Source organism: Oncorhynchus tshawytscha, linkage group LG12, assembly GCF_018296145.1.
Source record: "Oncorhynchus tshawytscha isolate Ot180627B linkage group LG12, Otsh_v2.0, whole genome shotgun sequence".
Taxonomy (NCBI): Eukaryota; Metazoa; Chordata; class Actinopteri; order Salmoniformes; family Salmonidae; genus Oncorhynchus; species Oncorhynchus tshawytscha.
In genome coordinates this window covers 14,846,265-14,861,226 of record NC_056440.1, presented here as the reverse complement: position 1 = coordinate 14,861,226, position 14,962 = coordinate 14,846,265, and the positions used below count along the sequence as shown (strand labels likewise).

Here is a 14,962-nt window from a genome sequence, read left to right as displayed (position 1 = left end):
AAGTTCACAAACTAGCGATTTCCCTTGTTCAACATACCTCTGGTAAATAGAAGAGTGCTGGCATAATTCACTTTTTGATCCAACAGCCTTCCACCAGCCACTCAGATTTCATTAACAGTCAAAATCAGCTAAAATGACACCAAAAAACGTATGAGCATGCTTCTAAAACAGTACATGTAAGAAGTAATGTGGTATATAGTTTAATATAATTTTTGGGTGACCTGAGTCTTTTAACCTAAATATCACAGATGAGACATATATTTAGGAGTCATGCTTGTGCCTGTGAGAAAATAACCTAGCTTGTGAACAAAACAATGCAAATAGCCAGAGACAAAATCTCACTTCAATAGACTTTCGTTTCAAGTCAATTATACCAACTTTTATTCCTGTGTGCAGCGCTTCCGAAACGGAATCTTTCACTCAGCTCTTCACGTACGCACAGTGTTGCAGCGCAAGGTGGAATGGGCTATATAGGATTTGTAGTTCTTTGATTTTGTGCGATTAATTTACCAGCTAAGAAACAAAACAGCAGAAATACTTTAAACAGATACTGCAGCATTTATTTTACTGTTAATGTGATCATACTTGACTATTTTATCTCAGGCATAACTCACTCTGGGAGGAATTGATTTAGCAGGATGCTTTCTGAAAATGTTGCTTAGTAATCAGCTTAATTTTGAAGCTTTTTAATGAACTTTGGTTATTATCTTTGGTAGTTGTAATAGCATCTCTTATGTGGGTTTTAGATTTCTTGCTAAGTGACACAGGAAGTAATGGTGTGTCTATCTCTGTGTTTTGCTCCACATAGTGTCATTCACTGATGGTTGACACTAATGGATTACTGATGATGGTGATGATTGAGATGATTCTTGTAACACCCCTTCCTTAGGCCACACTTGGACCATTCCAAGTCTTTCTGCGAACACAGGGGACATTGGAACAGAGCTTGTAATGTAATACCAGTTTTCTCCTTGTGATGGACAGAACCTCCTCCCCACCTTCCATCCCCTCTGATCCCAGGATCAGGCCCTGGTCTCGACTTCTCTAAAGAACCCTACGCCCAGCTGAGGCATGGAGGCAGCTTTCACCAGGCCTGGTGGTTGTCAGAGCTATAGGGAAATGAACACAGTGTGGTTCCTGCTCCCTGTTGACAGATGGGAGGAGTGAGGTTTAAAATAATTTGGTGAAGGTTGTCTTTTCTAAATGTGAACGGATCAAAGTGGGTGGGTACAGAGATTGAGGAGTAACCCCGCAGGATCAGTGTTTGGACTGACCAACACTGTTCTTGCTTCATCCCACTGTCCTTCTGTGTAGGTGGAGGAGGTGGTGGACGTGGGGACGTTTTCTGAGGAGGACATCCACATCCCCAGTATCTACATCCACAGGATCATCAAGGGAGACTGCTACGAGAAGAGGATAGAGGTGGGCCTCCAAACACCACAATGGATTCATACTTAAAGTTGCAAAGTTCTGTAACTTTCCCAAAATTCCAAGGTTTTCCAGAAATCCCAGTTGGAAGATTCCTGGAACTAGGACATAATAAGCAGGAATTCTGGAATTCTCCACCTAGGATTTCTGTAAAATATGGGAATTTTGGTAAAGTTACTGGACTTCCTGCAACCCTACTTAAACAGTAACACAGTCACTAGTTTGAGTCATAATGGTACTAGAGGGGGAGAGAGTGCTGATGACATCAACTTTGTCCAAATATTACAGGAAGTCCTCTATAGTTCATCCCTTCCAGACCCATCAGAGTCCAATAGGGAAGTCTGTGTAATCAATTGGTACTAAGCAGAGAAGAATGAATTGACTGTCTCTCTCTACACTCTCCAGAGGCGCACAGTGCAGAAGGACCTAGCAGAGAAGCCCAAACCAAAGAAGGACTCCGACATTTTACGAGAGCGGATCATTCGCAGAGCAGCCCTGGAGTTTGAGGATGGGATGTATGGTATTCTTGAACATGAAGTGGGACTCCATCGAACCAATCATCATTGATCTTGCGATATCTGACACCAAAAGACAGCTTAACCTGTTGAGACAGCTGGTTCCCAACTGGGAACCAGCCCTCCCACCGTCAGCAGGAATGTGGCGCATGGAACGCAAAAAATATTCTTAAAAATATTTAACCTCCACACATTAACAAGTCCAATAGCTCAAATGAAAGATAAACAACTTGTTTATCTAGCCAGCAAGTCAGATTTCTAAAATGTTTTACGGCGAAAACATAGCACATATTTATGTCAAACCACCACCGAAGACACACCGAAGACCAAGCTAATTTCCATAGCCAAATTCCACAAAATATGCAATCACCAAACGCAGGATTAAAAGAAAAATAATTGCACTAACCTTTTGAAGTCTTCATCAGATGACAGTAATATAACATGTTACACAGTACATTTTTTTTTTTTTTCAATAATATGCTATATATATCCATAAATCTGTTTACAATGACGGCATGTTCAAAAAAATGCTACTCAAATGTCCGGAGAAATGACGATAGCTCCAGCATATGCCGTCAGCTAACATGGAATACACAGCATAAACTTAGACTAAATATGCATGTTCTACATATGTATAGAAAGATACACTTCTTCTAAATGCAATCGCTGTGTTACTTTTATTTTTAACGTTACAGATTTCGTTCACTAGGCTATAATATGAGTCGGCGCTCAGGAATTAGCATTTTTACTCCTACTTCGGAGTCCACAGAAACCCATAATAAACACATAAATCTTCCCTTACCTTTGCTGTTCTTCCATCAGTAGACCTGGAAGGGTTTATACTTACCAAAAACAGCTATAGTTTGGAAGTCTGTGTCTTTCGGTGATCAAACACGACACATTTCGGTTGAAATGCAGCCAAAAGTCAAGTGGGTGCGCACCAAAACGTCGAAATTACATATTATATGTCGACTAAACTTGTAAAACTATGTTCAGAACACAGCATTAGCATGTTATCTAGCTTCATAGCAATTTTCAGGACGAAGAGAAACACACGAGTCGTTCAATCAATCTTGGAACAAAGACAGAGCGCGTTTCGGCCGCCAAACCCCTCGTGAGCGCGCGATTCTCGCAATGAGAAGCCCCATTGAAAGCTGACATCGCGCTGAAGAGATAGGAACTGTTCCCAGGACTGTAAGTGCTTGGGAAGGGTGGGGGCGATGACGTCAAAGTTGGGCCAACTTTTATGACAAGAGAGACTTTGGGAGAATGAGTGCCCTGAGAGTTCTGCTTTACCTAGAGACATAATTTAAACGGTTTTAGAAGCTTTAGAGTGTTTTCTATTCAATAATAATTTTTATTTGCATATATTAGCAATTTTTGACAGATTTTTTTTCTGTTTACCATGGGCACCCAAACTCCCCAAAGGGGGCAGCAATCAGCCCTATCCTCCATTTAATAGTTGAAAAAAAACTTGCCGCTATGAATATCTTTGAGAAACTAGCTTACCCAGGCTTTGGCATTTGTAGTACAGAATTAGAATGAGATCAGGGTACTGTATGTCTGTAATGTATTCAAAGTGTATGTTCTTTAACATGAACCACTGTCAGCTAACCTGGGTATCGGCATCCCCATGCTGGCCAGCAACTTCATCCAACCAGACATCACTGTCCACCTGCAGAGTGAGAACGGCATTCTGGGATTGGTAAAACCCTCATTTGAATCTATGTCTTAGTAACACCATAGTAACCTGGTTGACAACAGGTGTTGGGACTCACGTTTGAAACATGCCGGGTTCCTAACAAACATTGTGGAGATTGCAACCATCTGACGTTTTTTCTCCCATTCATTTTTTTTCTCATCAATTCTGTTGTCAGAGAAATTAAAGCAGAAATATGCTAATGCTCATTTGTGAAAATGTTCCCCCCAATTATGAGTGTCAGGTTAAGAGATGTGGTGTCAAAAGCTCCCTCGGCTATAGAGAAACGGGGCCGGTTCCATTGTTGAAGAGATAAAATAAATGTCTCGTCTAATAAGTTTTCTTTGATTGTCTGTTGGCCAGGTTTGATGTGTATAGTGATGTGTGTTGTCTATACAGGGCTGATCTGTGAAAGAGACCTTGGTCTCAGCATGACTCCCTGTCAAAATAAAGGTTGTGAGATCATGCTGGGGTTGAGTGACCAACAGAATCCAAAACTACTGTGATGAATGTGTGTGTGACATCTTTGCGTGATGAATGTGTGTGTTTCATGTAGGGCCCCTACCCCACAGAAGACGAAGTGGATGCTGACCTCATCAACGCCGGTAAGGGAAGATATCTATACACACACACACACACACACACACACTCCTATGTTTATGAGATATGTGGACATTTCCTGTGTGTGTGCAGGTAAAGAAACGGTGACTGTGCTTCCAGGGGCTTCCTACTTCTCCAGTGACGAGTCGTTTGCCATGATCAGAGGGTAAGGACATTGTCACAGTCTATTATCTATTCTATTTGTGATCTCACTCAGAACTCTAGGGGGCTAGGGTGTTATAACAGAACTCTAGGGTGTTATAACAGAACTCTAGGGTGTTATAACAGAACTCTAGGGTGTTATAACAGAACTCTAGGGTGTTATAACAGAACTCTAGGGTGTTATAACAGAACTCTAGGGTGTTATAACAGAACTCTAGGGTGTTATAACAGAACTCTAGGGTGTTATAACAGAACTCTAGGGTGTTATAACAGAACTCTAGGGTGTTATAACAGAACTCTAGGGTGTTTTAACAGAACTCTAGGGGGCTAGGGGTGTTACAACGTCACCCTGTAGAGGTAGATTCCCCCTGTACACACACACACACACACCTCATAGGGATTAATTGCACTGTAGTGTCTATACTCTGATCTAACAGGGTCGGTCTTTAGGTGTGCGTGTCCCCTTCCACTGACTGATGCAGGTACACACACACACCAGAGTATATGAGCAGAGTTGAGCAGTTGGAAATCCCACTCATCGCTCACTGAGCGGTCTTTGCACATCGCTCCAGCACTTAACATCCTTTCCCCCACTTAAAATCGCTCCGTGCTCACAGGGAATAAAACTGCTACTCCAAATTGGCTCCATTCATTTTTGTTGTTGTTGTAAAGATTTAATAATTTAACAAACACCCCATCTACTTTTGTGAATATGTACCATTTTGTTTTGAAGCAGGCTATCGTAAGAAGCTTCAACATTTCCACAACATGTCGTAGCCTACTGAACCAGGACCTACCTAGGTGATAAGCTGTGGCCACTGTGTTAAAAAACAACAGGCTTTTTCTATTGATGATCAGGTGCTTCAGTTGGAACTGGATCTTTTGCGCTCACATTTTACAGAATGGGAATGAAAAGAACAGTGATGAAGGAAATGGGTGGATTCCAATCAAGTTATAGAAACAAGGCACTGCATCTCAATGCTATTGGCGTCACTACAGACCCTCGTTAGTTCCCGGGCTGTATCACAACTGGACGTGATTGGGAGTCCCACAACTGGACGTGATTGGGAGTCCCATAGGGCGGCGCACAATTGGCCCAGTGTCATCTGGATTAGAGGAGGGTTTGGCCGGAGTAGGCCGTCATTGTAAAATAAGAATTTGTTCTTAACTGACTTGCCTAGTTAAATAAATGTTAAATAAAAAATGTCATCAATGAAAACAGGATTCACTGGAGCTAAATTTTGCGTCTCATAGCAAAGGGTCTGAATACTTATGTAAATAAGGTATTTCTGTTAAATTTTTAAAAAATGTTTGCAAATGTATAAAAAATATTTTTTCACTTTGTCATTGTGGGGTATGCTGTGTAGATTGATGTGGAAAAAAGGAACGAGTCTGAATACTTTCCTAATGCACTGTATACACTGAGTGTACAAAACATTAGGAACACTTTCCTAATGCACTGTATACACTGAGTGTACAAAACATTAGGAACACTTTCCTAATGAACTGTATACACTGAGTGTACAAAACATTAGGAACACTTTCCTAATGAACTGTATACACTGAGTGTACAAAACATTAGGAACACTTTCCTAATGCACTGTATACACTGAGTGTACAAAACATTAGGAACACTTTCCTAATGCACTGTATACACTGAGTGTACAAAACATTAGGAACACTTTCCTAATGAACTGTATACACTGAGTGTACAAAACATTAGGAACACTTTCATAATATTGAGTTGCACCCCCCCTTGCCCTCAGAACAGCCTCAATTCGCCAGGGCATGGACTCTATAAGGTATCCAAAACGTTACACAGGGATGCTGGCCCATGTTGACTCCAGTGGTTCTAACAGTTGTCAAGTTGGCTGGATGTCCTTTGGGTGGTGGACCATTCTTGATACACACAGGAAACTGTGTGCATTGTTGCTGTTCTTGTCACACTCAAACCGGTGCGCCTGGCACCTACTACCATACCCCGTTCAAAGGCACTGAAATCTTTTGTCTTGCCCATTCATCCTCTGAATGGCACACATACACAATCCATGTCTCAAGGCCTAAAAATCCTTTAACCTGTTTCCTCCCCTTCATCTACACCGATTGATTGAATTGGATTTAACAAGTGACATCAATAAGGGATCATATCTTTCAGCTGGTCAGTCTGTCATGGAAAGAGCAGTTATTAATGTTTTGTACTCTGTGTACAGTAGATTGATTGATAAGGTGATTGTTTGTCGTCTCTCTGCAGTGGTCACATCAACCTGACGATGCTGGGAGCCATGCAGGTGTCTAAGACGGGAGACCTGGCCAACTGGATGATCCCGGTACGAGCATCACCATAGTTACTCTCTGTCAGTGTTTCCCCTAGCATTACTTTAGCAGGACGGGCCCCGCTGGGGATCTCTGTTACCCCTGCCTGTAAATGCTGCCCTCTATTTGTCTCAATAGAACATGGTTATTTGCTCAATCAATCAGATGTATTTCATAAAGCTTTTTTTTACATCAGCAGTTGCCACAAAGTGCTTATACAGATACCCTGTCTAAAACCCCAAAGAGCAAGCAATGCAGATGTAGAATCACGGTGGCTAGGAAAAACTCCATAGAAAGGCTGGAACCTAGGAAGAAACCTAGAGAGGAACCAGACTGAGGGGTGGCCAGTCCTCTTCTGGCTGTGCTGGGTAGAGAGGAACCAGGCTCTGAGGGGTTACCCTGTCCCTTGTCCCTTACCCTGCCCCTTGCTCCTTACCCTGCCCCTTGCTCCTTACCCTGTTCCTTACCCTGTTCCTTACCCTGTCCCTTGCCCCTTACCCTGTCCCTTGCCCCTGCCCCTTACCCTGCCCCTTGCCCCTTACCCTGTCCCTTGCCCTTACCCTGTCCCTTGCCCCTGCCCCTTACCCTGCCCCTTGCTCCTTACCCTGTTCCTACCTGCCCCTTACCCTGTCCCTTGCCCCTTACCCTGTCCCTTGCCCCTTACCCTGTCCCTGCCCCTTGTCCCCCTTACCCTGTCCCTTGCCCCTTACCCTGTCCCTTGCCCCTTACCCTGTCCTTGCCCCTTACCCTGTCCCTTGCCCTGCCCCTTACCCTGCCCCTTGCCCTGCCCCCTTGCCCTGCCCCTTACCCTGCCCCCTACCCTGCCCCTTACCCTGCCCCTTACCCTGCCCCTTACCCTGCCCCTTACCCTGCCCCCTTACCCTGCCCCTTACCCTGCCCCTTGCTCCTTGCCCTTTCCCTTTCCCTTGCTCCTTGCCCTTTCCCTTGCCCCTTACCCTTTCACTTGCTCCTTACCCTTTCCTTGCCCCTTACCCTTTCCGTTGCCCCTTACCCTTTCCTCCTTACCCTTTCCCTTGCTCCTTACCCTTTGCTCCCTTTTCCCTTGCTCCTTACCCTTCCCTTGCTCCTTACCCTTTCCTTGCCCCTTACCCTTGCTCCCTACCCTTTCCTTGCCCCTTACCCTTTCCCTTGCCCCTTAACCTTTCCCTTGCCCCTTACCCTTTCCCTTGCCCCTTACCCTTTCCCCTTGCCCCTTAACCTTTCCCTTGCCCCTTACCCTTTCCCTTGCCCCTTACCCCTTACCCTTTCCCTTGCTCCTTACCCTTGCCCCTTACCCTTTCCCTTGCTCCTTACCCTTTCCCTGCTCCTTTTCCTTGCCCTTACCCTTTCCTTGCTCCTTACCCCTTCCTTGCTCTACCCCTTCCTTGCCCCATACCCTTAACCTTACCCTTTCCTTATCATACCCTTGCCCCTTATCCTTACCCTTTTCCTTTCCTTTCCCTTTCCTTGCCCCCTTGCCCCTTTCCTTGCCCTTTCCCTGCCTTACCCTTAACCTTACCCTTTCCCCTTTCCCTTGCCCCTACCCTTTCCTTGCTCCCCTTTACCCTTTCCTTGCCCCATACCCTTTCCCTTGCTCCCTTACCCTTTCCTTGCCCCTTACCCTTTCCTTGCCCTCTTACCCCTTCTCCCTTGCCCCATACCCTTTCCCTTGCCCCTTACCCTGTCCTTGCCTTATACCCTGTCCCTTGCCCATACCCTGTCCCTTGCTTATACCCTGTCCTTGCCCCTGCCCCTTACCCTGCCCCTTGCTCATACCCTGTTCCATACCTGTTCATACCCTGTCCCTTGCCCCCTTACCCCCTGTCCCTTGCCCCTTACCCTGTCCCTTGCCCCTTACCCTGTCCTTGCCCCTTACCCTGTCCCTTGCCCTTACCCTGTCCCTTGCTTATACCCTGTCCCTTGCCCTTACCCTGTCCTTTGCCCTATACCCTGTCCCTGCCCCTTGCCCTGCCCCCTTTTGCCATACCCTGCCCCTATACCCTGCTTATACCCTGCCCTTTACCCTGTCCCTTTACCCTGTCCCCTTACCCTGCCCCTTACCCTGCCCCTACCCTGCCCCTTACCCTGCCTTATACCCTGCCCCTTACCCTGCCCCTTACCCTTCCCTTGCTCCTTACCTTTCCTTATCCTTACCCTTTCCCTTGCCCCTTACCCTTTCCCTTGCCCCTTACCCTTGCTCCTACCCTTTCCTTGCTCCCTACACTTTCCTTGCCCCTTACCCTTTCCCTTGCCCCATACCCTTTCCTTCCTTTACCCTTTCCTTGCCCTTACCCTTGCCCCTTACCCTTACCTTTCCTTGCTCCTTACCCTTTCCCTTGCTCCTTTTCCTTGCCCTTACCCTTTCCTTGCTCATACCCCTTCCCTTGCCCCTTACCCTTAACCTTACCCTTTCCCTTGCTCATACCCTTGCCCCTTACCCTTTCCTTTCCTTGCCCCTTTCCTTGCCCCTTTCCTTGCCCCTTACCCTTAACCTTACCCTTTCCTTGCCTCATACCCTTGCCCACCTTACCCTTTCCTTTCCTTTCCTTGCCCCTTTCCCTTGCCCTTTCCCTTGCCCCTTTCCCTTGCCTTACCCTTAACCTTACCCTTTCCCCTTTCCTTGCTCATACCCTTTCCTTTGTTTCCATACCCTTTCCCTTTCTTACCCTTTCCCTTGCCCCTACCCTTTCCCTTTTACCCTTGTTCCCTACCCTTTCCTTGCTCCCTACACTTTCCCTTGCCCCTTACCCTTTCCCTTGCCCCTTACCCTTTCCCTTGCCCCTTACCCTTTCCTTGCCCCTTACCCTTGCCCCTTACCCCTTACCCTTTCCCTTGCTCCTTACCCTTTCCCTTGCTCCTTTTCCTTGCCCCTTACCCTTTCCCTTGCTCCTTACCCTTCCTTGCCCCTTACCCTTAACCTATACCCTTTCCCTTGCTCCATACCCTTGCCCCTTACCCTTTCCCTTTCCCTTGCCCCTTTCCTTGCCCCTTTCCTTGCCCCTTACCCTTAACCTTACCCTTTCCCCTTTCCCTTGCCCTTACCCTTTCCTTGCCCCTTACCCTTTCCTTGCCCCTTACCCTTTCCCTTGCCCCTTACCCTTTCCCCTTACCCTTTCCTTGCCCCTTACCCTTTCCCTTGCCCCTTACCCTTTGCCCATGCCCCTTTTCCCTTCCCCTTGCCCCTTTCCCTTGCCCCTTTCCTGCCCCTTACCCTGCCCTTACCCTGCCCCTTACCCTGCCCCTTACCCTGCCCCTTACCCTGCCCCTTACCCTGCCCCTTACCCTGCCCCTACCTGCCCTTACCCTGCTCCTTACCCTGCCCCTTACCCTTGCCCCTTGCTCCTTACCCTTTCCCTTGCTCCTTTTCCTTGCCCTTACCCTTTCCCTTGCTCCTTACCCTTCCCTTGCCCCCCCCTTGCCCTTACCTTTACCCTTGCTCCTTACCCCTTGCCCCTTACCCTTTCCTTTCCCTTTCCTTGCCCCTTTCCTTGCCCCTTTCCCTTGCCCCTTTACCCTTAACCTTACCCTTTCCCTTTCCTTGCCCCTTACCCTTTCCTTGCCCTATACCCTTTCCTTGCCCCTTACCCTTTCCCTTGCCCCTTACCCTTTCCCTTGCCCCTTACCTTTCCTTGCCCCTTACCCTTTCCTTGCTCATACCCTTTTCCTTGCTCCTTTTCCTTGCCCCTTACCCTTTTCCCTTGCTCCTTTACCCCTTCCCCTTGCCCCTTACCCTTAACCTTACCCTTTCCTTGCTCCTTACCCTTGCCCCTTACCCTTTCCTTTCCTTGCCCCTTTCCCTTGCCTTTCCTTGCCCTTGCCCCCTTACCCTTTCCTTGCCCTTACCCTTTCCCTTGCCCTTACCCTTTCCCTTGCCCCTTACCCTTTCCTTGCCCCTTACCCTTTCCCTTGCCCCTTTCCCTTGCCCTTTACCCTGCCCCTTACCCTGCCCCTTACCCTGCCCCTACCCTGCCCCTTACCCTGCCCCTTACCCTGCCCCTTACCCTGCCCCTTACCCTGCCCCTTACCCTGCCCCCTTACCCTGCCCCTTGCCCTGCCCCTTGCCCCTTGCCCCTGCCCCTTACCCTTTCCCTTGCCCCTTACCCTTTCCTTGCTCCTTTCCCTTGCCCCTTACCCTTTCCCTTGCTCCTTTCCCTTGCCCCTTACCCTTTCCTTGCTACCCTTACCCTTACCCTTAACCTTACCCTTTCCCTTGCTCCTTACCCTTGCCCCTTACCCTTTCCCTTGCCCCTTACCCTTTCCCTTGCTCCTTACCCTTTCCCTTGCCCCTTACCCTTTCCTTGCTCTTACCCTTTCCCTTCTCCTTACCCTTTCCCTTGCTCCTTACCCTTTCCTTGCTCCTTACCATGTCCCTTGCCTATACCATGTCCCTTGCCCCTTACCCTTGCTCCTTACCCTTTCCTTGCTCCTTACCCTTTCCTTGCTCCTTACCCTTTCCTTGCTCCTTACCCTTTCCCCTTACCCTTTCCCTTGCTCTTACACTTTCCCTTGCTCCTTTCCCTTGCTCCTACCCTGCCCCTTGCCCCTTACCCTTTCCTTACCCTTTCCTTGCTCCTTACACTTTCCTTGCTCCTTTCCCTTGCTCTTGCTCCTTACCCTGCCCCTTGCCCCTTACCCTTTCCCCTACCCTTTCCCTTCCCTTTTTATACCCTGCCCCTTACCCCTGCCCCTTACCCTGCCCCTTACCCTGCCCCTTACCCTGCCCCTTACCCTGCCCCTTACCCTGCCCCTTACCCTGCCCCTTACCCTGCCCCTTACCATGTTCTTACCCTATTCCTTGCCCCTTACCCTTTCCCTTGCCCTTACCCTTTCCTTGCCCCTTACCCTTTCCCTTGCCCTTACCCTTTCCTTGCCCTTACCCTTTCCCCTTACCCTTTCCCCTTACCCTTTCCTTGCCCTTACCCTTTCCCTTGCCCTTACCCTTTCCTTGCCTTTACCCTTTCCTTGCCCCTTACCCTTTCCCTTGCCCTTACCCTTACTCCTTACCCTTACCCTTTCCTTACTCCTTTCCCTTGCCCCTTAGCCTTTCCCTTGCCCTTTCCTTGCCCCTTACCCTTTCCCTTTTGCCCTTACCCTTTCCCTTGCTCCTTACCCCTTCCCTTGCCCCTTAACCTTAACCTTACCCTTTCCCTTGCTCCTTACCCTTGCCCCTTACCCTTTCCCTTTCCTTTCCTTGCTCCTTACCCTTTCCCTTGCCCCTTTCCTTGCCCCTTTCCCTTGCCCCTTACCCTTAACCTTACCCTTTCCCCTTTCCTTGCCCCTTACCCTTTCCCTTGCCCCTTACCCTTTCCCTTGCCCCTTACCCTTTCCCTTGCCCCTTACCCTTTCCCTTGCCCCTTACCCTTTCCCTTGCCCCTTACCCTTTCCTTGCCCCTTTCCCTTTCCCTTCCCTACCCTTCCTTACCCTGCCCCTTAACCTGCCCCTTACCCTGCCCCTTACCCTGCCCCCTTACCCTGCTCCTTTACCCTGCCCCTTACCCTGCCCCTTACCCTGCCCCTTACCCTGCCCCTTACCCTGCCCCTTACCCTGCCCCTTACCCTGCCCCTTACCCTGCCCTTATACCCTGCCCCTTACCCTGCCTACCCTGCCCCTTGCCCTGCCCTCTTGCCCTGCCTCTTGCCCTGCCCCTTGCCCCTTGCCCCCTTGCCCCTGCCCCTTACCCTTTCCTTTCCTTTCCTTGCCCTTACCCTTTCCCTTGCCCCTTATTTTACCCTTAACCTTACCCTTTCCTTGCTCCTTTCCCCTTGCTCCTTACCCTTTCCTTGCCCCTTACCCTTACCCTTAACCTTACCCTTTCCTTGCTCCTTTCCTTGCTCCTTACCCTTTCCCTTGCTCTTACCCTTTCCTTGCTCCACCCTTTCCCTTGCTCTTACCCTTTCCTTGCTCCTTACACTTTCCCTTACCCTACCCTGCCCCTTTCCCCTACCCTTTCCTTGCCCCCTTACCCTTTCCCTTGCCCCTTACCCTTTCCCTTTTCCTTTCCCTTGCCCCTTACCCTTTCCCTTGCTCCTTACCCCTTCCCTTGCCCCTTACCCTTAACCTTACCCTTTCCCTTGCTCCTTTCCCTTGCTCCTTACCCTTTCCCTTGCTCCTTACCCTTCCTTGCCCCTTACCCTTAACCTTACCCTTTCCCTTGCCCCTTACCCTTTCCCTTGCCCCTTACCCTTTCCCCTTGCTCCTTTCCTTACCCTTTCCCTTGCTCCTTACCCCTTCCCTTGCCCCTTACCCTTAACCTTACCCTTTCCTTTGCTCCTTACCCTTGCCCCTTACCCTTTCCCTTGCCCCTTACCCTTTCCCTTGCTCCTTACCCTTTCCCTTGCCCCTTACCCTTGCCCCTTACCCTTTCCCTTGCCCCTTTCCCTTGCCCCTTTCCCTGCCCCTTTCCTGCCCCTTACCCTGCCCCTTACCCTGCCCCTTACCCTGCCCCTTACCCTGCCCCTTACCCTGCCCCTTACCCTGCCCCTTACCCTGCCCCTTACCCTGCCCCTTACCCTGCCCCTTACCCTGCCCCTTACCCTGCCCCTTACCCTGCCCCTTACCCTGCCACCCTGCCCCTTACCCTGCCCCTTACCCTGCCCCTTACCCTGCCCCCTTACCCTGCCCCTTGCCCCTTGCCCTTACCCTTGCCCCTTGCCCCTTACCCTTTCCCTTGCTCCTTTCCCTTGCCCCTTACCCTTTCCCTTGCCCCTTACCCTTACCCTTAACCTTACCCTTTCCCTTGCTCCTTACCCTTGCCCCCTTACCCTTGCCCCTTACCCTTTCCCTTGCTCCTTACCCTTCCCTTGCCCCTTACCCTTAACCTTACCCTTTCCTTGCCCCTTACCCTTTCCCTTGCCCCTTACCCTTTCCTTGCTCCTTTCCCTTGCCCCTTACCCTTTCCCTTGCTCCTTACCCCTTCCCTTGCCCCTTACCCTTAACCTTACCCTTTCCCTTGCTCCTTACCCTTGCCCCTTACCCTTTCCCTTGCCCCTTACCCTTTCCTTGCTCCTTACCCTTTCCCTTGCCCCTTACCCTTTCCCTTGCTCCTTACCCTTTCCCTTGCTCCTTACCCTCTCCCTTGCTCCTTACCCTTTCCTTGCCCCTTACCATGTCCTTGCCCCTTACCATGTCCCTTGCCCCTTACCATGTCCCTTGCCCCTTACCCTTTCCCTTGCTCCTTACCCTTTCCCTTGCTCCTTACCCTTTCCCTTGCTCCTTACCCTTTCCCTTGCTCCTTACCCTTTCCCTTGCTCCTTACCCTTTCCCTTGCTCCTTACCCTTTCCCTTGCTCCTTACCCTGCCCCTTACCCTTTCCCCTACCCTTTCCCTTGCTCCTTACACTTTCCCTTGCTCCTTTCCCTTGCTCCTTACCCTTTCCCTTGCTCCTTACCCTTTCCCTTGCCCCTTTCCTTGCCCCTTACCCTTAACCTTACCCTTTCCCCTTTCCCTTGCCCCTTACCCTTTCCCTTGCCCCTTACCCTTTCCCTTGCCCTTTACCCTTTCCCTTGCCCCTTTCCCTTGCCCCTTTCCCTGCCTTTCCCTGCCCCTTACCCCCTGCCCCTTACCCTGCCCCTTACCCTGCCCCTTACCCTGCCCCTTACCCTGCCCCTTACCCTGCCCCTTACCCTGCCCCTTACCCTGCCCCTTTACCCTGCCCCTTACCCTGCCCCTTACCCTGCCCCTTGCCCCTTGCCCCTTGCCCCTTGCCCCTTGCCCCTTTTGCCCTTGCCCCTTGCCCCTTACCCTTTCCCTTGCTCCTTTCCCTTGCCCCTTACCCTTTCCCTTGCCCCTTACCCTTACCCTTAACCTTACCCTTTCCCTTGCTCCTTACCCTTGCCCCTTACCCTTGCCCCTTACCCTTTCCCTTGCTCCTTACCCTTTCCCTTGCCCCTTACCCTTTCCCTTGCTCCTTTCCCTTGCTCCTTACCCTCTCCCTTGCTCCTTAGCCTTTCCCTTGCTCCTTAGCCTTTCCCTTAGCCTTTCCCTTGCTCCTTAGCCTTTCCCTTGCTCCTTAGCCTTTCCCTTGCTCCTTAGCCTTTCCCTTGCTCCTTAGCCTTTCCCTTGCTTTAGCCTTTCCCTTGCTCCTTAGCCTTTCCCTTGCTCCTTAGCCTTTCCCTTGCTCCTTAGCCTTTCCCTTGCTCCTTAGCCTTTCCCTTGCTCCTTAGCCTTTCCCTTGCTCCTTAGCCTTTCCCTTGCTCCTTAGCCTTTCCCTTGCTCCTTAGCCTTTCCCTCGCTCCTTAGCCTTTC

The 14,962-nt window shown here is 49.7% G+C and overlaps 1 protein-coding gene across 1 annotated transcript in view; it reads left to right on the top strand.

Annotated features, from left to right (window-relative positions):
- The window catches only part of LOC112262590 (succinyl-CoA:3-ketoacid coenzyme A transferase 1, mitochondrial), a 130,053-nt gene that overhangs the window by 56,748 nt on the left and 58,343 nt on the right, over window positions 1-14,962 (top strand). Inside the window, exons 8-13 of the mRNA XM_024438216.2 lie at window positions 1,315-1,422; window positions 1,834-1,948; window positions 3,554-3,648; window positions 4,199-4,247; window positions 4,336-4,408; window positions 6,656-6,731. Of these exons, the coding sequence (XP_024293984.1) occupies window positions 1,315-1,422; window positions 1,834-1,948; window positions 3,554-3,648; window positions 4,199-4,247; window positions 4,336-4,408; window positions 6,656-6,731 (516 nt within the window). The remainder of the gene's footprint in view (window positions 1-1,314; window positions 1,423-1,833; window positions 1,949-3,553; window positions 3,649-4,198; window positions 4,248-4,335; window positions 4,409-6,655; window positions 6,732-14,962) is intronic.